At 44.0% G+C, this 24,500-nt stretch overlaps 1 protein-coding gene across 1 annotated transcript in view; it reads left to right on the forward strand.

Annotated features, from left to right (window-relative positions):
- RIN3 (Ras and Rab interactor 3) overlaps positions 1 to 24,500 on the forward strand; it is a 108,246-nt gene that overhangs the window by 44,899 nt on the left and 38,847 nt on the right. Inside the window, exons 4-5 of the mRNA XM_048853345.2 lie at positions 15,078 to 15,150; positions 20,338 to 20,429. Of these exons, the coding sequence (XP_048709302.1) occupies positions 15,078 to 15,150; positions 20,338 to 20,429 (165 nt within the window). The remainder of the gene's footprint in view (positions 1 to 15,077; positions 15,151 to 20,337; positions 20,430 to 24,500) is intronic.

Raw genomic sequence — 24,500 nt, forward strand, 5'->3', positions numbered from 1 at the left:
GGAACCACCTGATCAACATCCTTTACTGTATCCGCAAAAGACTGGGAGTGGATGGGTCATTACACAAAGTAAAACTATTTCCCCATGTTTATTCCTCGCCCCCCTCCCCCCCTGCTGTTCCTCAGAAGTTCTTGTCAACTGCTGGAAATGGCCCATCTTGATTATCACTACAAAAGGTTCCCCCCTCCCCCGCCCCCCACTCTTCTGCTGGTAATAGCTCACCTTACCTGATCACTTTCGCTACAGTGTGTATGGTAACACCCATTGTTTCATTTTCTCTGTGTATATAAATCTCCCCACTGTATTTTCCACTGAATGCATCCGATGAAGTGAGCTGTAGCTCACGAAAGCTCATGCTCAAATAAATTTGTTAGTCTCTAGGGTGCCACAAGTACTCCTTTTCTTTTTACAGGTTAAAGAGGACAATATATGTATACTTTTAAAAGATGATAGCATTGTAGTAATCTGTCAGTTCTGAATGTCTTTTAGGGCTAACCCAGGTTGACCCAGGGGATCTCTTCTTCAGTTTCTTAGCTCCAGCCCTGTGAGCATCCAAACAGCAAAAAGAGAGGAAAATTTTCTTGTGCCCCTGTTTGTCCCTTGTTCCAGCATTCAAGCTGATGGATGGACTTTCTTGCAAGTAGCACCTTCATGGGTGTGAGAGGGCCGTTAACCAAGTCTTTGTATTGTGGTGATCCACAATGGCCCATTTAGTTTTGATAGCCCTCCTTGATGGGCAGTGGACCATTCCTCCTGTCTGGGTTCACAGGTTCAGAGCAGGTATTTTTACAATTATAAAGCAATACTTACAAATCACCTTTTAGCATGCGATACAGGCATTACAAGTGAAATTAATGCATGCAGATCTTACCAGCATTCCGTAGAGTATAAACACTAAACGCATTCTTCTAAGTCTAACACCTATCTTGAACAATATGAATGTACAGGTGAGCTGGTCTAGTTTCCAGCTATGAATTTGTCAGTGCTAAGCTGACACCTTCTGCCTTGGCAAGAACTGGCACCTGGTCTGCCAGCCTCACAGGGGGTTTCCAAGAACATCACTCATCCTTTGACTTTGAAAAGTCCCTTTCTAGTTTTTCTGAGCATCCTAAATTGAGGACTTGTTTAGCCTCCTTTACGCTTTCAGCAGCCCCCTGCCCCCCCACAAATTCTTGTGTTAATCATGAAAAGAAAAGGAGTACTTGTGGCACCTTAGAGACTAACCAATTTATTTGAGCATGAGCTTTCGTGAGCTACAGCTCACTTCATCGGATGCATACCGTGTAGCTCACGAAAGCTCATGCTCAAATAAATTGGTTAGTCTCTAAGGTGCCACAAGTACTCCTTTTCTTTTTGCGAATACAGACTAACACGGCTGTTACTCTGAAACCTGTGTTAATCATGGTTACTCCTAGCTGCTCTCTGGATCTACAGTCATAATGAAAGAGATATTTGGATAACTGTGTACCAACAACACTCCCAGGATCTTCCCATTCCTCAGTCTTGAGTAGAATTAGAGTTTCATAGCATATTCTTGAATGCCATCTATGGCCCTTTATTAGCATCTATAAATCTGTATGATTCTAAAACTGAGAGAGAGAGATGTCTTTCATAGAGCATTCCTCGAGCACCATATATGTTACATTTCCTGCTTTATACTGAGAAATTATATGAATTAGTCAATATTTTCATTCCTAAAATCCAATTTCATAAAATGTCTGATTCAAACTTAGTTTCTTTCTGTAGTTCTGCAAATACATGTGTATTTTTAATGTGTACCATATAACAATTGTGTTTTCCCTTCCTCTTGACAAAAGAGAGGATGTGAGTCCTTTCCAAATGCGCAGAGCAAGGGGTAAATAAGAGAAGTAATTCACCTCATGTACAAAATAAGGAAGAACAGATAATTTTTGATAAAATCATTAGAGAATTAACCTGGCAAATAAACCAGTGTTGAGGGGGTTTTTAGAGTATGAGACAGCTAAATATGGTAAGTTAAAGTACTATGACAGGTTTCAGAGTAACAGCCGTGTTAGTCTGTATTTGCAAAAAGAAAAGGGGTACTTGTGGCACCTTAGAGCTCAAATAAATTGGTTAGTCTCTAAGGTGCCACAAGTACTCCTTTTCTTTTTAAAGTACTATGAGCATCAGGGCTTCAGCATGGGTTTTGGTTTATTAGTCTAGGTTCCTAGGCCTCATTCTGCAACCCTGACTCATGTAGTTAGTCCCTACATTCATTAGTGTGACTTCAGGACTACTCATGGGAGTGAGGGTTGCAGGTTTGGCCATGAATTCTTGAGACTGACTTTAAATAGATGCTGTTGATCTTTTTCTAAAGGCTTTAACTGAGTTGGTCTTGGATATAATGAGAACTCCTTGCTGAGTCTTGTCTTCAAAGGTATCTACACTCTTGCACCATCCACTCTAGGGACCTTGCCCTCGGGTGCTTAGAGTGACAGGTGCTGGAGCCTTTGTGGTGGTGTCCCTTAGGCTGTGAATATCACTCTCCCCTTGAAATCTAGATCAGCAGCTTCCTCCTCAGATGTGAAATCTTTCTCTTCCTAAGGTGTTTTCTTTAACACCTTCTCCTCCACTCAGACAGATGCACCTAAATCTTCCATTATTTTTATTTGGATCCTCCCTGGTTGTTTATTTTCTGTACTATTGCTATAATGTGTATTTCACGTTGCTCTGATGAGGATGTTCTCTACAGTGTCCCGAGTACCTTTAGGAGGACAGTGCTTTTACAAACAATATTGGGCCCTCTCACTCCCTACTGTAATAAAACCCTTGGGAGAGGGGGTACAGGGTAGGGAATCTCCACTAGGTTGTTTTAATTTTCTTGATGGAGGTTTGTCCCCTGTCATTCTGTTGGGATGCAGGGTTTGCCCCTCTCTGGAACAGACCACAGGGCCAACCCACAAATCCTGGCAAGTGATCACCTGGAGGTAAAGATCTTCTGCACAGAGTCCCTGTACCTCTGATCAGGTTCTGTTCCCCAAGTATTTCCTCTCCTGCCCCCAACTTTGCTCATGGGCAGAGCTCCAGCAGCTAATGACTGACCCAGGATGCCCCTTTAAAAGAGAAACCCCAGACAGAGAGGTAGGGCCCAGTGGAAAGATAACCCAGCCTAAAATGTGTATTCAGCTCATAAAATCACACTGAAGAACTCCAAACACATAATGCAGATAGCCTGTTGAATGTGATCTGAACGACAACTGTGGTCCTCATTATGTAATACTTACTCACCTAAGCAACCCCCTGGAAGTCACACTAATGAATAAAACCGAACCACCCTCCTTCCAAAGTTCGTGTAACGTGGTGGTTGGGCTGTTATAAAGAGGATGGGGATCAATTGTTCTCTATGTCCACTGAGGGTAGGACAAGAAGTAATGGGCTTAATCTACAGCAAGGGAGATTTAGGTCAAATATTAGGAAAAAGTTTGTAACTATCCTTATAGTTACAAACTTTTTCCTAATGGCACAGCTACCGACATCAGTGAGTTTACTCTAAAGGTATATTTGGCCCACTAACTTAATGTAAGACTGAGTTGGGACTTCAGCAATCAGGGCTCTTTTTTTTTTTAATTACTGCTCTGGTCAGAAAAATTCTGAGGTTTAAGCCAAAATAATGCCTGATGTAACTCCACTGACTTCAGTGAGGTTACACCTGGATTGAATTTGAGCATAATTGAAATCCTTAAACTTAACAAAAGCAAACAACTTTGATATTATAAATGGAAATAAGATGTTCCAGATTATCCAAACTTGGTATTATTTGTAATGAGACACAATGAAGTAGGTTATAGTGCATGATACCTTGGCTTATAGTATGCTGTGTGTATCCATATAGTAGGTTATGCTAGTACGTTGGCTTATAGACAGCAATTGTACTTCAGTGCACAGAAAACAGTTCCGAGGCAAAGCCAAAAAGGGTGCATAATGCACCTTGATAGGAAAGGTGCTGAAAATTACTGCCCTCGGAAGAAATTTAGGAGCAATCTCTGAATATTCTCCCAAAACTTGCAGAGATAATAGCAGAGAAGATGTTGGCAAAGCAATCCAGTATCAAAGCACTGGTCCTGGTTGGACCAATCAGAGTTTATATCCTGCACTGATCACCTTATTTGGCCTATCATAGAGAGAGGCCCAATTCACGAAGTTAAGAGCTAGATCCAGATTCCAACTTCTCCAGAAGTTGAGGAGGAAGGATGGAATTTCAGAGATCACTTTGGAGCACTCCACTCTGGACCCATCTCTAGTTTAGGCTCATGTACTTGTTCCCACAAGCAGATGGGTATTCCTACTAGAAGCGGCTGTGAAAGCGAGCAGCACCGATGAGTCAAAACAACAATTCACGTAGCTGAAGGAGCTCCTGGAATAAGAGGAAGTTCAGAAGGGTGGGAATTAGTTAGGCAAAGGGAAGAGACAAAGAACAGTGGAGCAAGGAAGTTGCTCCAACAGCTGAACTTCTGCAACTGATTTCCTTAGCTGCGCTATTTCAAGCGGATATGCTTTCTAATGCATCACAGCCAGCTAACTTAAACCCGACTACCATGTTGTTTCAGCTATTTCCTGACTCCTGCCCAACCCCTCTCCTCCTTTCCAAGCACCAGTGAAAAGAAAACACTGTGATTATGGACTGCTGTCATTTGAACTGAGTGATATGAGGAAAGTTTAAGATGCATTAGTGGTGGCTGTGAGTGTACTGTGAGGCTCTCTGTAGCAGTGGCTCTCAGACTGTACCCCTTTCAGGAGTCTGATTTGTCTCGCGTACCCCCAGGTTACAGCTCACTTAAAACCTACTTGCTCACAAAATCAGACATAACAATACAAAAGTGTCACAGCGCACTATTACTGAAAATTGCTTACTTTCTCATTTTTACCATAGGCTTATAAAATAAATTAACTGGAATATAAATATTACACTTACATTTCAGTGTATAGTATATAGAGCAGTATAAACGAGTCAGTCTCTGTATGAAATTTTAGTTTGTACGGACTTCGCTAGTGCTTTTTATGTAGACTGTTGTAAAATTAAGCAAATATCTAGATGAGTTGATGTGCCCCCTGGAAGACCTCTGCATACCTCCAGGATACACATACCATGGTTGAGAACCACTGGTCTGTAGTGTGTAAGTAACTTTGGCCAACAGCTAGCAATTTTTAAAAAAGACTGCATATTTTACACAAAGACATGCAATCGGGTGGGATAGACACTCCTGAGGGGGCACTCTGTATATTGCCCGTAAGCTCAGATATAAATAAAAACAACAGCCCTGATCATATCCCCTAATCAGAAAGAGGTGAAGGCCCTGTGCATACTGCCACATCCCACCCACATGGAAATGGGGCTTAACTGCCTCAGACGCTGAGTCTCCCTTTCTCCTGACCTTGCACGGGGTGTGCCAGGGTTCAGAGTGGGCACTGAGCAGGGGAAGAGAGAGCAGACTAATATGAATTGAAATAAATAATATGTACATTGTTGTTAGATGTTCTGCAGTGGCTCAAATTTCCACAAGCCACTTCTAGTGGAATTGTCTGCTGTGCTTTGTTTGCAGCAGTAGAAAAACTAAATGTCACCATGGTAATCAATGGCAGATCCCTCTCATTTACTTGTTTACATTTTTGTCTAGTGCATATAGTGGTGTTAGGGTTGCCAGGCGTCCGGTTTGTGACTGGAATGCCTGTTTGAAAAGGGACCCTGGTGGCTCCAGTTGGCACCGCTGAGCAAGCCATTAAAATCCGGTCAGCAGAGTAGCAGGGGCCTGGGGCTAAGGCAGGCTCCCTACCTGCCCTGGCTCCGTGCAGCTCTCGGAAGCAGCCACCAGGTCCCTGCAGCTCCTAGACACATGGGCAGCCTGGAGCCTCTTTCTGCATGCCACACCCCCAGCTGGAACCCTCACACCCCCTGCACCCCAACCCCCTGCCCCAGTGAAAGTGAGTGAGGGTGGGTGGGGGAGAGCGAGCGACGGAGGGAAGGGGGATGGAGCGAGCAGGGGCAGGGCCTCAGAGAAGAGATGGGATGGGGTGGGACCTCAGGGAAGGGGCGGGACACGGGTGTGGCAGGGATGTTTAGATTTGTGCGATTAGAAAGTTGGCAACCCTAAGTGTTGTTCTGGCATCTATAACAGCCCTGGAGACTGACCTCCTGACACTCTGAAAAAGACAGGCCCCTGGTAAGAGTGAGGGGATACTTCAGTCTCCAGGGCCCATTCACTCCCTAGGGCTTGTCCACATAGTGTATTAGTCTGCACCAGAGGGGCATAAATTCTAGTGTGCACTAGGGTGTTGCGCAATAACTGGCCAGTGTGAGCCCTGCAAACATGCACTAAAAGTTCCCTAGAGTACATTATTGTAGTCCTGTTTCACACAGTACTAATTTAATCACTGAGTAGCAACTTGTGCTAATGATCTTTGTAATGTGAATATTTGTCTAGAAGTATTGCCAGTTCTTGCAATTTTATCATGAGTCTTGTTGTGTCTTTTTCTTAAAGCACCAGCTGATGGAATCAATAAATTACATGAAATCTCAGCTTCCATTTAAAAAAAAAAAAGTCCCAAACCCTCAGGTTAGGGTTGCCATGTGTCCAGTTTTCAACCAGAAGAATGCCCAATCAAAAGGGGACCCTGGTGGCTCTGGACAGTACTGCTGACTGGACTGTTAAAAGTCTGGTCGGTGGTGCAGGGGGGCTAAGACAGGCTCTCGGGCTCCATATGGCTCCCGGAAGCAGCTGGCACGTCCCTGCAGCCCCTAAGTGCAGGGGCAGCCAGGGAGGTTCCACGTGCCCCGAGTACTGACTCACAGCTCCCATTGGCCAGGAACCAGGGCCAATAGGGGTGGGGTCTGCAGGTGCAGACATTGTGCAGAGCTGCTGGGCCCCTCTGCCTAGGGGCCCCAGGGACATGCTGGCCACTTCTGGGAGCCGCCTAAGGTAAGCACTGACCAGAGCTCACATCCCCTCCTGCACCCCAAACCTCTCATCCCTGGCCCCACCCCAGAGTCTACCTAGCTGGAAGTACCCCTAGCTGGAGTCCTCACCCCCTCCCACACCCCAACCCTCTGACCCAGCCCTGAGCCCCGTCCCACACACAAACTCCCTCCCAGATCCTGAACCCTGCACTCGCTCCTACACCCCAACCCCCTCATCCCCAGCCCCATCCCAGAGCCCACAACCCCAGCTGGAGCCCTCACACACACACACACACACACACACACACACACACACACCCCCGCACACCAACATCCTGCCCCAGCCCAGAGCCTCCTCCCATACTCCAAACCCCTCATTTCTGGCGACACCCCGGAGCCCGCACCCCCAGCCCAGAGCCCTCATCCCTCCCACACCTGAACCCTCTGCCCCAGCCCAAAGCCCCATCCCATACTCCGAACCCCTCGGCCCCAGCCCAGAACCACCTTCTGCACCCCGCACCCCTCATCCCCGGCCCCACGCAAGAACTCGCATCCCCAGCCGGAGCCCTCACCTCCTTCCGCACCCTTGCCCCAACTCAGTGAAAATGTGTGAGGGTGGGGAATCATAGAATCATAGAATATCAGGGTTGGAAGGGACCTCAGGAGGTCATCTAGTCCAACCCCCTGCTCAAAGCAGGACTAATCCCCAATTAAATCATCCCAGCAAGGGCTTTGTCAAGCCTGACCTTAAAAACTTCTAAGGAAGGAGATTCTACCACCTCCCTAGGTAACACATTCCAGTGTTTCACCACCCTCCTAGTGAAAAAGTTTTTCCTAATATCCAACCTAAACCTCCCCCACTGCAACTTGAGACCATTACTCCTTGTCCTGTCCTCTTCTACCACTGAGAATAGTCTAGAACCATCCTCTTTGGAACCACCTCTCAGGTAGTTGAAAGCAGCTATCAAATCCCCCCTCATTCTTCTCTTCTGCAGACTAAACAATCCCAGTTCCCTCAGCCTCTCCTCATAAGTCATGTGTTCCAGACCCCTAATCATTTTAGTTGCCCTTCGCTGGACTCTCTCCAATTTTTCCACATCCTTCTTGTAGTGTGGAGCCCAAAACTGGACACAGTACTCCAGATGAGGCCTCACCAATGTCGAATAGAGGGGAACGATCACGTCCCTCGATCTGCTGGCTATGCCCCTACTTATACATCCCAAAATGCCATTGGCCTTCTTGGCAACAATGGCACACTGTTGACTCATATCCAGCGTCTCGTCCACTGTCACCCCTAGGTCCTTTTCCGCAGAACTGCTGCCTAGCCATTCGGTCCCCAGTCTGTAGCAGTGCATTGGATTCTTCCGTCGTAAGTGCAGGACCCTGCACTTATCCTTGTTGAACCTCATCAGATTTCTTTTGGCCCAATCCTCCAATTTGTCTAGGTCCCTCTGTATCCTATCCCTACCTGCCACCGTATCTACCACTCCTCCTAGTTTAGTATCATCCGCAAATTTGCTGAGAGTGCAATCCACACCATCCTCCAGATCATTTATGAAGATATTGAACAAAACTGGCCCCAGGACCGACCCTTGGGGCACTCCACTTGATACCGGCTACCATCTAGACATGGAGCCATTGATCACTACCCGTTGAGCCCGACAATCTAGCCAACTTTCTACCCACCGTATAGTGCATTCATCCAGCCCATACTTCTTTAACTTGCTGACAAGAATACTGTGGGAGACCGTGTCAAAAGCTTTGCTAAAGTCAAGAAACAATACATCCACTGCTTTCCCTTCATCCACAGAACCAGTAATCTCATCATAGAAGGCGATTAGATTAGTCAGGCATGACCTTCCCTTGGTGAATCCATGCTGGCTGTTCCTGATCACTTTCCTCTCCTCTAAGTGCTTCAGGATTGATTCCTTGAGGACCTGCTCCATGATTTTTCTGGGGACTGAGGTGAGGCTGACTGGCCTGTAGTTCCCAGGATCCTCCTCCTTCCCTTTTTTTTCACTCCGCCGACTACATGCACTTAGAGCATTTGTGTGGGGACACGCACAATCGACTGTATAAAAACGCTTTCTACAAAACCGACTTCTATAAATTCAACCTAATTTCGTAGTGTAGACATACTTAGTGAACTGGAAAAGGAAGTGGCATCTGGGTGGAAGGGATCCGACACACAGAGAGAGGCAGGGGGCAGTGAGTGGAGGTAGCAGAAAGCCTGATAGCTGGACCATGGAAAAGCCAAAAGCTCAGCAAGATTCAAAAAAAGGAATAGCCATTCATATGAATAATAACACCTACATTTTCACTGTCAGGATAGAAATTTACAAGGGATATTTATCCTCATATGTCAGATTATAAGCAGATGCCAACTGCTTAACTGGAGGTATAAATTCCCCAATGATAAGCTTATCCCATTAAGGAGTTTCCTGCACCATGCTCTGAATTACTGGTACTGGCCATTGTCAGAGACAAGAGATTGGATTAATTGGAATGCAAGTCTGATTTGGCCATTCCTGTGTTGCTAAAAGTGCTCCTCGTTATCATGAACAAGTGAGCTACCCGTACACTGCTGCCTGGGACGAAGAGCTCAATTGTCTAAAGGGAGGGAGTGTGGTCAGTGGACAGAGTAGGTGATTGAGGCTATGTGAACACTTATAGTGGTGTAGAGAGCACGTACGCTGTAGCCGTAGCAGTGGAGATGCTGGGCACTGCTTAGGAGAGTAAAGACAGGCCAGAACCTTTGGGTGTGTACGTGCCTAACCAGTGCTTCCCCCAGCTCTTTTTAGCAGGGAAGGTCTCCAGCAGCAGAGAAAAGGCTCTGGCAGGGAGGACAGCAGGGAAAGGCTCCAGCAGCTCCCCACTGCAGCAGCCTTTCCCCTCTGCAGGGAACTGCCGGAGCCTTTCCCCCCTACCTTCCCCCTGCTGGAGTCTTTTACTGCCACATATAACAACACACCATAGTGTGGACCCAGCCTGCTTCTTACTGTGATGTGTAGCTACACATACCCTATATGCTGCTGTCAGTGTCAACAAAACCTGAGAGACTGTCCCTAATTCTGCTATGGGATCGGTGTGGGCAAGCCACTGAACGTCTTTGCCTCATTTTCTCCATCTGTAATAATAACGCTTACTAGCTCCAGGGCTGTTGTCAGGCTAAGTTAGTGTTGTCAAACTTTGAGGGCCTCACATGTAAGGTGTGTTATAAGTGGAAAGTATTATTTTCTATCCCATAAGCCATGTTTGAGCGATCCTGGAAGCAGGTCACTTTTCAGTTGATGTGTAGTTCGGTACCACAGACTGATTTCCACCTTTCGTCAGACTGGTTGTGGTGGGCATAGGTTCTCTGCTATTCCCACATTCCCAACGCTGGAAATTCTGGTAATTTTAAGGGGTTCCCATTCAGAAGATTCAGCTGAGCTGTGTGCATAGAATGGAAGCTTAGGCAACAAACAGCTGAGTGGGATATTGTTAAAAATGATAGCAGGAAGTTGTAGTCTCTCAGAAGCTCTCCTTCAGGTTCAGTATAGTATGAAAATGCATGGGGAGCATAAAATCTCACCATTTATACTTGAACTGTGTTTAACGTCTCTTTAATGTGCTTCCCATTTTAAACCTGAAACCCTTGTGCATACATTTTTTCTGAGGTGACAAATTTGCTTTCTATGTGGCTTCAATGTAAACATACTATTGCTTATCAGTGGCTATTTTTCTTTTCTGTCAACTGGATTTCTCCATGAAGAATTTAAAAAAAGATTTTCCTCATTTTTACGCTAGGCTTTAAACCAATAGGATTGTGGGAAACACCTGCTGGAAAGATGGCCACACTGCTCTGTTCTTTAATCCCCACTCTGGCTTTTTTTGCTTGATTTTCATTTGCAGGAAAAGTGATGCAAAATCTCTGTTTAATCATTATAGATGGAGGCAAGACATGTAGTTCTAGGATAATGCTGCCTTACACTGATCTGCAAACTGCCTTAAACATAACCCAAAGGATTCAGTGTTTCTAAAACTGCTACTTTTAATCAGCACCCCTCATCTGTGCCCTTGTCTTAGTGACTGAATTGGAACATATTATATATAATACTTTGCATTTGTACAGTGCTTGCTTTGATGATTTCAAAGAGCTTAACAAATATTAATGAATTAAGACTCACACAAGTCTACACTAGGTACTTACATTGCATGGAGTAAAATGAGGAAACTGAGGCACATAGAATTTAAGTGATTTGCCCAAGAAGTCGGTGACTGAGCTGGGAATAGAATTTAGAATTTCTGATTCCCATTCCAGTACCTTAACGTCAAGAATTTCCTTCATGCTGTGAGGCAGTATGCTGGGAGGGTGGCCCTTTAAGCTAGAAACATCACTCTTTTGATTGACTCCTCTACCCTTTCAAAGCAGATTCTAACCTCCTATATACAGTTGGAAAGTTTGGCTTTTCACTTGAGTGGCTTCATTCCAGTTCTTGAACCCTCCCTTCAATATATCAAATTGCTTCCTTCAAAATCTCACCGAAAATTTCCCTTTTCTATTTAGCTTACAATTGATTCTCTCTGTAAAGTGTTTCATTATGCTGTGTGTTAGAACCAGAGAACTACATTGTTCACAAAATGAGAGAGAAAAACTGGTGTTTAGTACATTTAAAAAAAATCAAACTGCAAATCCCATACATTTTTATTCTGTGTTAACTATACAGCATAAGAACTAAGGGTCAAAGTTTAAACAGTGGGCTCCCTTCTTGTACCAACAGACACTGGTTAGGTCATTTTAAATGTCTACAGCCTTGTCCACACTGGATGGGATTTGCTGGTATAGCTATAGCAATATAGCAATACTGACTCACCCTCCTAGTGAAGACTCAGCTAATACTGAACAAACAGCTGGGCTGGATTTAACCAGCTCCCTAAGGGTTCTCTGGTAATCCTTGCATGGTGTAATTAGTGTAATGGCTCTGTGCCACCCCCTCCCAGGGAGAAAGGTGTCCATAAACCCAGCGATTCCCTGACTGCCAGAATGGCCCTTGGAGAGGATATAATTTAGAGTAACCCTGATGCTCTTTTAGATTATGCCAGGGACCAGACCAGACTGTGGCCAGCTCCAAGATCAGAAGTGTCTCCACGTCTGCTGCACTAAGGGCTTCTCTCCACAGCAAATCAGGGTGTGAAAGTACAACAACAGCCTCACTACACAGTAACTGGCTGTGTGGACCCTGCTAGCATGCACACAAAGCAGTGCACTTTGATGTACTACAGTTTGAAATGGGAGTACGTCAGAAAGCACTAGGGAACTTTTAGTGGATGACAGCAGGGTCCACGTAGCTTGTTAGTGCATGGCAGGCTAGTGCGCTGTAGAGTTACACCCAGTACCATAAACTGACTCCCTGTGGAGACAAGTCCTGACTGTATCTTGTCCGCAGCTGAAGATCCAGGGTGAAATCCAGGCCGCAACTGAAGTCAATGGCTAAAGTCCCATTGACTTCAATAGGGTAGGGATTTCACCCCTAGCCTGTTTTCTTTTCCATAGCTCCCTCAAGATGAATCTATATAGGTGAGCCATGGCAGAATTTCAGATTAAATATGTTAATCATACAGCTTGGGGTTTTTTGAATGATTTTCGCTGTATCCTAAAACTTAAGAATATCCCCCCAGAAATTCAGGGAGTGGAAAATGGATTTTGAGGTCTGTGTTTCAATTTGGACATCTCTAAGAGAAATGATAGTTACAAATGCATTCAGTACATTGAACCATTGCACCCATGGTACCTATTGCAATTCTGGTAACCATGAACCTCCACGTAGGGTGAAGACACCTGAATCTGATCTCGCTTACACAGGTTTAACACCAATCTAACCCCATTGAGTGAAATCCTGGCCCCTATTGAAACCAATAGCAAAACTCCCATTGATTTCAAAGGGCCCAGGATTCCACCCATTACTTTTAGTGGAATTATTCTTGATTTACACTAGTGCACATAAAAGGAGAATGAAGCCCAAGTAGTTTAATTAAAAAATGACATACTGTGTAGGTGTTCCATTGTCTTGCAGAATAACAACATGCAAGGACAGGCAGGGAGCAACTAGTTAGAATGTCACTTGAAATTAGAGAATCCCCAAATGGAAATTTTACCTTCTATTCAATATTAGCCAAGGCATTCCAAATCTGCATAATCCTGCATGCACTGTAATATACTGCTATTCATAGTAGAAAGGAAAAGGAAGATTCATTCTAAATACTTTTAGTAGGTGATGCTATGGTAAATGTGGCAATATTTCTCTACTGCTGGGCTGTTATAAATACATTGGTGCTCAATGTGCCGCTTTGCTATTATGGAAGGAAATTCTGAAGCAGACAATCAAACAAAAGATTGCCATCTAAGACTGTTCTAAAATTGATTATGCTGTCCTGTCTGAACTGTATTCAATGTGTTATGTACCAAATTGTACTGAATTATCTGAATCAAAAGCTCACTATTAAACCTCTAAAATTCAATAATCTGGGGTGCATTGACATCCTATAATATAATAATCTATTTTAAATTATCACTATATGCTATGGGTCCTGTGTAGTATGTTAAAATTCCATCTCTCTCTCTCTCACTCACACACAGTATTTGTAAGATTGTAGCATTAATCTATGTATAGTGGGGGTGCTGAGAACCATTGAACCCCCTGTAAACCCTGTGTATGATAGAAACCACTTCAAGCCGGGGGTGCAGCTGCACCCTGGCACCCCTAGTTCTAGCACCTATGCAGTGGCCAGAGCATTTACTCGTAGCTCAAGATGGATATAAATATATATAGTTGATACAGAGGTTTTGGCCATTATCGTTTGTATTGTTACATGGTAATGGCCAAAACCTCTACAATAATGTAAGTATTTTGCACTATTACTGCAAAACACTCTAGTATATATTTCTATGATGGAGAAAGCCTTAAAGAATCTTTGCAACAAAATTTTATACTTTCTTTTATCATTAAAAACAAATCTCTCCCACTGTAAAATACATAGAGAAAGGTACATACAAGAGGGGAAAATATACTGACACGCTAGGTTTGCCAACTTTCTAATCGCACAAAACTGAACACGCTTGCTCCGCCCCTGCTCTTCCCCTTCCCTGAGGCCCTGTCCCCCACTTGCTCCATCCCCCCTTCCTCTGTCATTCTCTCTCCCCCACCCTCACTCACTTTCACTGGGCTGGGGCAGGGGGTTGGGGTGCAGGACGGGGTGCAGAGTGTGGGCTCCAGGAGGGAGTTTGGGTATAGGAGGGGGCACAGGGCTGGGGCAGGGAGTTAGGGTGCAGGAGGAGGCGTAGGGTCCGGGGTCCAGGAGGAGGTTCTGACCTGGGGCAGGGGGTTGGGACGTGGGAGGGGGTTCAGCCTGCCCTGGCTCCACATGGCTTCTGGAAGTGGCCGGCATGTCCCTGCAGCCCCGAGCGCCAGCTCCACAGCTCCCATTGGCCGCTGGCACCTGTGGGCACAGGCAGCACGTACCGCGCAGAGCCAGCTGGCCGCCCCTGCACTTAAGAGCTGGACTTGACAGCTGCTTCCAGGAGCCACGCGGACCCAGGACAGGCAGAGAGCCTGCCTTAGCCCCTCTGCACTGCAGATCGGAAGCTGCCTGAGGTAAGTGTCGACAGGGTCCCTTTTTGACCAGGTGTTCCAGTCAAAAACCAGACTCCTGGCAACCCTATGACACACACATACAGCAGAAAAATAATTATTTGCATTTTTAACTTCAAAATGCTTTTCCCATCCAGACAAACACACATGTAGATGTGGGGAGAGAAACATGCAAATGAGAACAGCCACATGTATGTTCCAAAACTTCCATCTGTCAGTGACAGATTTAACTAGAACAAAGTGTGTTTGGCTGTGATCTATTTTTTCATCCCACTATTTCTATTATCATAATATATTGACTTCCTCTAAATTAACTAATATTAAGTTATGCTGGGTCATTATCCCTCCTCTGCTTCCCTGAAAAATCTTTTTACAATATGCCATCTGAAGCCAGTTCTCTGCCATTTGTACTAATCTAAATGTTGGCTAGGAAAACACTTACCCTCAGATGAGTGAGAGTCAAACCCATCCGACTTTTCCGCCATAGGGCTCAATGAGAGCAGTTGCTGAATGCTTTTCTTTTTTCTCATCAGTACTGTACCTGGAAGGATCTGTTCTAGTGTTTGAGGACATCTTCAAACTGGTAGCATTCTACTGTGTCAGTAGGTAAGTTGGACTCATTGAGTTCATAGAGGGATTGGTTCATGCATGGCTGGGGGTAACACGTGGCCTGAACTGGTTTTTGCCCTCTCTTGTGGTGGTGCTTCTATATTTGACTTGAGGGCATGCATAAGACAGAAGGAAGGACAGCTTGGTCTATAAATGCAAGCTTCCTGTGTGAACTAATGTTATATCTAAGAGCATGCAAAGTAATCAATTCTTAAATGATCTTTCTCCTTTCCTTCTCTGCACAGCTTCAATTGCAGAGCAAGGGGCAAGTTTTTGTTGTCAGGGTAACTCCATTGACATCAGTGATTCACACCAGTAGCACAAAGAGCAACACCTGGCCTTAGAAATGCAAACATTATTCTTCTTCCTTTTAAAAGATGAAGATGGGATGGCAAAGGGGAGAATACTGTCATTGAGAATGAATTCGAGATTGGCCCACATTGTGAAGTTCTGGCCCAGATTTAAATTCAAACTTCCCCAGAGTTTGGAATTCAGACCATTATGCAAAGAGGCCCAGTCACAAGATTCAGGTTCAGGTCTGAGACCAGATCCAAACTTCCCCAGTGTTTAGGGATAGGATGTTCACACACTGTGTTCCCATCTCTAAAAGCTCTGCTACACTTTTGTACAGTAAAGTCCCAAGTTGTACACCTTCCAGTAGTGTTACTTCTGGAGCTTGGGGGAACTCGATGGGTTTAGATCACAAAGGTTTGGCAAACCTTGTTTTCAGCCTTTCACAATCCTAGAGCCTCGCTTTGTGTCTTCATGTTCGAACAACCTCAAAACACAAAAGTATCATGGTGAAATCATGCAAAATCTACAAGTATCCCGTGTAATGAAACCACAACCATAATCTACTTGGATTCACTCCAAACTTAGCCCTGATTCACAGAAAGGCTCACGCCCCTTGGCTTTCAGACTCTAGTTATTACTACAGAGCTGTCCTTAGTCGTTACAGACGTAACTCCCATTGACTTCCCTGGAAGTTTTGTCTAAAGTCTGCAGGACTTGGGCCCACAGCTTGTGCACAGCATTCTGCACAGTAGTTGGGCAAGGGAATTTTTGGTGAAAGGTGTCACGGTTAACCTACTGTTACAAAAAGTCCCATGGAATCATCAGTGTTCATATAGAGCAGACAGGACCTGAGTTTAAATTCTGCAAGCCTGAGGACAGACCTTGGTTTAGCTATTCCGTGCTGGAAGTTTGGACTAATAAACTAATCCTTCCACTTTAGAGGAATCTGAATCTAATCCAGATGGAGATGGAAGTCTTGGTGTTACCTGGGTTACTTCTACTAATTGACCAGCATTAACTCCTCTCTCCTGCAATATTTTTTTGTTTAACACCAAGCTTTTATTTAGAGACAGAAATTCAAAATATACTGTATAGACGCTAGAGTGGAAAAGACTTGTTATGACATCTTGTCCATTTCAGCAGGGCCAGGCTCTCTCTTATGTAATACCTGGATAACCTAGCCTATGCATCTACAGTAATCCAGTCTAATCTAATCTACACTTTTATGACAACCATATCGCTGTGACAATCTGAGCATCCTACTCCTACTTTATGTAGTCGAGTTTTAAATTCAACTTGAATCATAGGACTGGAAGGGACCTCGAGAGGTCATCTAGTCCAATCCCCTGCACTCAAGGCAAGACTAAGTATTATCTAGACCATCCCTGACAGGTGTTTGTCCAACCTGCTCTTAAAAATCCCCAGTGATGGAGATTCCACCACCTCCCTAAGCAATTTATTCCAGTGCTTAACCACTCTGACAGTTAGGAAGATTTTCCTAATGTCCAACCTAAACCATCCTTGCTGTAATTTAAGCCCATTGCTTCTTGTCCTATCCTCAGAGGTTAAGAAGAACAATTTTTCTCCCTCCTCCCGTAACAACCTTTTATGTACTTGAAAACTGTTATCATGTCCCCTCTCAGTCTTCTCTTCTCCAGACTAAACAAACCCAATTTTTTCAGCCTTCCCTCATAGGTCATGTTTTCTAGACCTTTAATCATTTTTGTTGCTCTTCGCTGGACTTTCTCCAATTTGTCCACATCTTTCCTGAAATGTGGCTCCCAGAACTGGACACAATACAGTTGAGGCCTAATCAGTGCAGAGTAGAGCAGAAGAATTACTTCTCGTGTCTTGCTTTCAACACTCTTGCTAGTACATCCCAAAATGATATTCACTTTTTTTGCAACTTTTTTTTTGTTGACTCATATTTAGCTTGTGATCCACTATGCTGTCATTCCTAGTGCAAAGAATATGATCTTTATAGTGATTGTTCACATTATAAGACAGGTCTGATTTTCATTTATCCTAATGCTACTTTACACAGCTTGACCTGTGTAAAGGGGCCACAAGGTACATTTAAGGACACTTACACTGCCAGAGTGGTGTAAACAGCCTTTGTGCAGAGTCTCTAATCATATGATCCACTGAGAAAAAGACAACTCAACTCACTTCTGCGTTGCAATTCTAGTAATGCCTATCGCAGCTAAAAATGTACATTCTCAACAGAGAGGAAAATGTTTCTCTTAGTTCCTTTTATAAATGACATTACTGAATGTAACCTATGCTCTTGATGTTTCTACTAATTTCAGAGATTGCTGTCAGATAAGAGAAGGTAAATGGGAAATAATTTTCGGACAGCACTAGATTAAAACAAAGGCTATTAAGCACCGGCCTTCCACTGCTGGGAGTTTGTAAGAGTCCAGCATATGCTCCCAAGTGCTGATGAGTTGTGTGACCTCTGCTCAGACTCTAGTAAATAGTAATCTATAAATAATTTGAAACAATTTATTGTAGCTGAGAGCCTCTGCTCAGGAGAAAGCTAGGTCTGTTCTGGCATGGTGGCTAAATTACCTCGAACCACTAAAATAGTACCTGTAGGTGAATGGGTGATTTGGTGGCAGCCCAGGTAGTGAATAAAATAGATTTTTTTCTAGGGGTTTCATTTCTTAGTATTTTCTAAGTTACAAATATTTACCTAAATAAAAAACGAAGCCAATTCCCACCCCCACATATCCCACACCCAGACCCATACGAATAACAGAATAAGAACCCAATGGCTCACACTCTGTTCCTCTTTTACACCAAAAAATTTTCCATGCAAATAGATCCAAACATAAACTCAGCTTATTAAAAATAGTTACACAATTACGTGCTCAGTGATGCACATAATAGCCATGTTAAGGGCTTTCCCTTCGCCCTCCCCTGGTTCTTGTCACACAGACAGAAAGCAGAAGACCAGAAATCCAAAGTGCAGGCAATGCAATATTTATTGGGGTTAATCAAGCAAGCATGTCCATAGCTCTATATGCTGCAGAGCCTTCACGGTCCCCTTTCCCTTCCTTAGCAGACATAATTATACCTGTACTGCATGCCCTTGGTCCCACCCCTTACAATATATGGTCATGTTCCATTTTGGAGGGTCTTGGGTCCAGGGGCTTCAGTACCACCTCTTTTGTATCCGATGGGAGTGGTGTTAAGGAGTGAGGTTGTGCTTCAGTCAGGGACAGGCATTTCTTTGGCTTTTAGCGTTTCTTATACCTTCCCCACATCCTCCTCGCCCCCCCAGACTGGTTGCTTGACCTTATCTCAGGAGAGGAGTGGAGGCAGGACTGTCCTTCAAGTGTGCGCTCGTATATTAAACTCCCACTTTACCTAGCAACACTTTAGCTCTATTTCTTATCTCTTCTCGCCCCATCTGCTTGTGGGCAGATGTAACACACAGCGTCTTGTTCTTTGTTCACACATATTAGTAAGAATATAAAAATATCAAAAGTCAAATGGGCAAACAAGACCCAAAATTCTATCTCAGGCAAATATACAGGCCTGAATACTACATTATCATCACTAACACTCCTAACAAGCCATGGCGCGTGCATTTCAGTCAGCAAAATATACACCCTTTTGTAAGGGGGAAGGCAGTTCACAGTGGGTTCATCTACCAACACATGAGACCTTCTCAGAACTGCAAAGTCATATGGTTTTTTTTTAAATAGAGACCATCCAGTCATGTGGTTAGTTTTTCTAAATATGATTTCCTGCTGCTTGCAGAACGGTTAGCTAAGCTTTTTCACACACAAAGCCATGCAGACCCAGCTCTTCACTGTCTTGTTAATTTTATTATTGACTTTGAAGGGCCTTGTTAGGATGGGGAGTAGGGAGAGACAGTATAGCAAATTATTGTTAGACAAGGAGCAAACCTAAACAATTTGTAGCGATCCCAAAAGCATAATTACCATAGAACTCAGAGTGAAGGTTTATTTCAGTGGAATCCAGCTAACACCCATCACATTTTCCTTATAAAAATTCTACACCTTCCAAAACCCCAAACGTTAGAAAGTCTAGGAATAGACGACTCATGAATGCAGCCAGTTTCCCACTGCCCAGATGATCCTTCACCAGTCACTCTGTCACATCACTCAGTGTAGCCAGACCCTACTCCATAATCCTGCTTTGCTATTTAGAATCTAAAATATGTTAAACTCTGATTTTATGTAAAGGAGGGAGGCGGAGTAGGAAGAGATGAGAAAAGTGATAGAGGAAAGTCTGTTACCCCAAGATAATTCGAATTATAAGTATTAATTCATAACTTTGTACATACTTATTATTCTTTATTATTTGTACCGCAGTAGCACCTAGGAGCCCCTACTAATGGGCCAGGCTCCCCCTGTGCTAGGAACTGTACAAATACAGAACAAAAAGATGGTCCCTGCTCCAAAGAACCCAGTCTAAGTACTGAAGTGCTAGAGGGGATTAGATTAGGTGACACTTGCGGTTCCTTCTAATACTATGATTCTATCATAGCACTTTCCATCCAAAGGTCTCTTTGTGTTTTACAAACATTACAAGCATTTAGCCTCACAGTGGCCCAGTGGGGGTGGGTATCCTTATCCCTCCTTTAGCATGGAAGAAACCAAGATGAAGCCACCAGCCTGGCCCAAAGCAGCCTCACTGGGGCTGAGAATCTGCTTGAGACCAGAGTAATCTCAGCCAGTGCATCTTGCAGCTTTCCTTGTCTAAGCTTGGGGATTGCACTGTGACTTTAGTGGCATTAAGGGCCCTCCACACCTGGCAGAACAGAGCTAGAATTGCTAGCAAATCAGATCTCTAAAATCAAACGGCAAAACTCTGAGTTCCTAATGGTTGGGTTTTTTGCTTTATTTATTTTCACAGGGATTTGCTGCCCTTCACACTCAGGCTTCCCCAAGCAATACTGGAGGCCAATAGCTTTGCAGACCTCGAAACCATTGCTAGCCTGGGGATAGGTAAGTCTTTTATGAAACAGCTTGAGCTTTACGCAAGCTCACGAGAACCTAGTAGCTTCAAAGCAGTTGAGGGTTGTCATGGCTGGTGGATAAGAGAGGCAGTACAACTGCTTTGTGCTGCTCTCAGAACAGGTAGAGAAGCCTAAATGCAGGGGAGATGAATTTTCTTTTCTTTTATACAGACACACTAAAAAGGGGCACCTGTCCAGGACCTGTAGGTGCCCAGGGTATAATGCAGAAATACCGACACTAAAGGACACTCCAACATAACTAATGTGCATCAGTGCCATTCAGCATAACGGGCAAATATTCAAAATAACTGGCAATCCAGGCAAATGAAAAGCTAAAACCACTCTCACATTCCAGCAGTTCATCACCTCACAATCTTTTCCCTGTTCTCAAGTGATTGGGGGGGAAAAGACCTATGAGCTGTGAAACCTCTATATTTGGATTAATCTCACAGGACTCATGGGAAATGCAATGACCACTGTGGATGGGTCACTCACCAAGTGGTAGAGCTGATCTGCTTTTGATTACTTGGGTCAAGTTCAGCTGGGACAGAATCTTCAAAAGATTGGGTATTTTTGACTACGTGACCCACCTTCAAACTAGTGATCCACTGCCACCTTAAATGGTGCCATTCTGAAAAATAATGTCATTTGGAGGATATCAGATCAGTGCCAATTTGCTGATTAAGCACCATCTTCATTTATGTTGATGTATAAAGCTGACCTGCTTTCATTACTTCGCCCTGGAGTTGAGCCTTGGTGGCTTCAAGGTGCATGAACTCAGTGCTCTCCAAGTAACGTAAGAATGGCCATACTGGGTCAGACCAAAGCTCCATCCAGCCCAGTATCCTGTCTACCGACAGTGGCCAATGCCAGGTGCCCCAGAGGGAGTGAACCTAACAGGTAATGATCAAGTGATCTCTCTCCTGCCATCCATTTCCACCCGCTGACAAACAGGCTAGGGACATCATTCCTTGTTATACAAATAAAATAAAAACTAGCAGAATCTTATTAAAGGGGAAAAGGCAAAATGCCACATTTATTGTGAATACAGAAATAATTATAGTAAGCAGTTAGTTATAACATTATATAGCTATAACATTCCATTCAATTTCATATTTATTCACACACACACACACAGGTTCTGCAAGGTTGTTATCATAGTTACCAGCCTTAGAGTTGCTCATGCCAAGCTACTGGCCAGGTGGCCTGGACATGAGGAGGGAGCAAAGCCTTGTCAGATGCTCATCTGATGCTCCTGGAAGTTGGTTTGCAGAATTAGACCCCAAAGTTCTCACTTTCTAGAGTCCATTTTTATAGGAATTTCTTCCTACGCCAGTCTATGGGAATTGCTTCATCATGCTGTTACTGAATCAATCAGCACATTCCTAATGGCTCTGTGCTGCCAGATGTTATCTTGTTCTTTGGTTCTCCCATCCTTGAGGCTGTTGGGTGGATTCCAGTCTGCCCTCTGGGGGTCCTCTGGTTATTTCCACTTGACGCCTTCTTCAGCCAATGGACACTGGATTCTTAGGCTGGCACCTCCCTGATCATTCAGTTATTATCCACACCAAGCATTCATCCACATACATCCTCTAGCTCTATTTTAATCACAATCTTAGTGCCCTAGATAATAACTGTACACGTGCACTTTGCTCATTTTGTTTCCCCACTAAGTTCTGTGTTCTGTTAACTGAACTAGGCCTCTGGCTTAAGCCACTCTGATTCCTTACCACTAAACCCACTCCTGTTACGTCAAATGTTGCATCCAACAACCAGCTCTAACACTAGTTTCCTGTTCAACTTTTCTTCTGCTCTTTTAACCAGATGAGCTTTGACTTTTCTTTGAGATTACACCTGTAGCTTCTTTTATATCCATGGTGAAGCCAGTGTCTGATATGTTTAACCGAGTGATGTAAACCTTGTTTGCTCAGCTACTATACTCAGCAAGATAGTTTCTCCCGTTGTTTTTTTTCTGCATGAACTAGTGTAGCAGAAAAATTATGTTTTCTTGGTGCTTTCTGTCAAATAAATATATCTATGAATGCTTTATTCTGCAAACAATATTTGTAATGGTGTCCCATTACAACATCCAGTGGAAGGAACTGCAGTCAAGATATCCTGAAATCTGTGTTAACCTAATTTGTCATTAATGCTATAGAATCACTTGGGAGTTTTCACATCTGTTTTTTAATATTCTGCATTATATTTCCAAGTAGGGCTGGGAAAAACCCACCAGTTTCAAATCATACCAGCTTTGATGAATTTAGCCAGCAGGTTCACTCAAGTTTCAGGATCCCCTATTATTGCTTTGAGTTTTGCTTTTGTCCAAACTCCCTTGGCTCTGGGTATCCAACCAATACTGAATACTCAGAAAATGCTATTTTGCAGCTCAAAGTTATAACAACAAAAAATAAAATTTCACCTACATTTTCAAAAGTGGCTTGTGATTTTTGGGAGCCACAATTTTTGGGAGCCGATCCTGAGACACTGTAAGGACCTTGATTTTCAGAGGGCAGGTACTCAGCAGCTTCTGAAAATGAGGCCTCTTTAAACTGTCTCAAGTTGGGCACCCAGAAACAGAAGCAGCCAAAATTAGTAGCTGCTTTTCAAAAAAGCAAGCTGAGGTCTTTTTCTTCCTCTTCTTTCCACTGTGATGACGGCAATAGTAAGATGGCATTTGAACGTGTGTACTGGATCCCAGTGAAGTTTCTGAAGACAAAGAACGTCCTGCAGTATACAGTTGTCCTAGAAGGGATGCTAAATCTCCAGAGCTCCATGACATCTTAGCAAGGTCAAAGAGAATGAAATATTTAGGATTGGGTTTCTTTCTTTTTAAAACAAAATCTAATCTGTACAGACAGATTGTGCTAGAAGCTGCCACCTTTTTGTCTTCCAGAAGGAAAGCTGGCATCGCTTGAAAGTCTATTATGTCAATTTCCACTTCCTCCAAAAGTGTTATATATTCTCCTGGGACAGAAATTAGATGTCCCACTGCAAGCTAGATTGCCCTTTTCAGGATCTGGTTATTACACAAAGGGTCAAAGATTATAAGGTGTAGAGCACTGAAATGTGGTTTTAAAAGAGTGGATTCATCAAAAAAAGAATCCCCCTTTAACTGACGCATCACTGAAAAGACAGAGGAAAATCCAGCCCTTCCAGATGTGTTTCTGGTGGATGGGAGGGCAGCACAGGAGGAGCCAACCCCGGTGTGCAGCGCAGACCCACTTGGCAGCAGGCTGTGGGTGGGAAGGTGTAGGTTTATGGGTGTGCCAGGAGAGAGGAGTGGGAGCAGATCATCCTATTCTTTCTTCAGTGGGAGGGAATATTTATTGCCCCGGAACAGCTTCTAGGAGGCAGCTGTGTGTAGCCCTCAGTTACTTTGGGAAAAGAATTCCTCCCCCATTTTAACTCCAGGCATCTGCCCAGTGCCCTGTCAGGCTATTCAGCTTGGGTCTGAGCTCTGGGTTTTCTGCATAGTGCGTCATCTTTTTTATTTTACTGAGAAAAATCATCATCTTCCCCTTTCATAGGCTGATGCATGACGTGCCTGTCACTTCCTCAACCCACAAGATGCTGTAACTCCATCCCGCTACCTAGATAAGCAAATTCCACTGCACTGCATTTGCTGACGTGCGGTGGAGTTAAACAATTTAAGGAGAACTGTGCCCCATTTGCTATTGTGGGAAGCAGGGTATTAGACTAGGTGATGCCAAATGAATGGTCATGTTCTTGCAGTTGTTAGTTTAATTTGTTCTCAAACAGTTCAACTGCCCCCAACAATGTGTGTTTGTTTATTTCAAGCAGACATGTCCAGTTCATCATCATCTCTCCCATGGCAGGAAATCACAGTATGAAGTGACTGTAGTCTCAGCTTTCCTGAGTAAGAAAATACTGTGACATGCTTATAAGTCAAAATTTGTCCTAGACACTAGCCCAGTCCTTGATGGGCTAAAGCAGCGCTTGATCCTGTTTGCAGTAGGTTTTGAGGGTCCCCGTAGAGGACCAAAAGCATCACTGTAAGAAACAGTGCTGCAGACGGGAGGTACCAGAGAGTTTTGAG

Source organism: Caretta caretta, chromosome 6, assembly GCF_965140235.1.
Source record: "Caretta caretta isolate rCarCar2 chromosome 6, rCarCar1.hap1, whole genome shotgun sequence".
NCBI classification, from domain to species: domain Eukaryota; kingdom Metazoa; phylum Chordata; order Testudines; family Cheloniidae; genus Caretta; species Caretta caretta.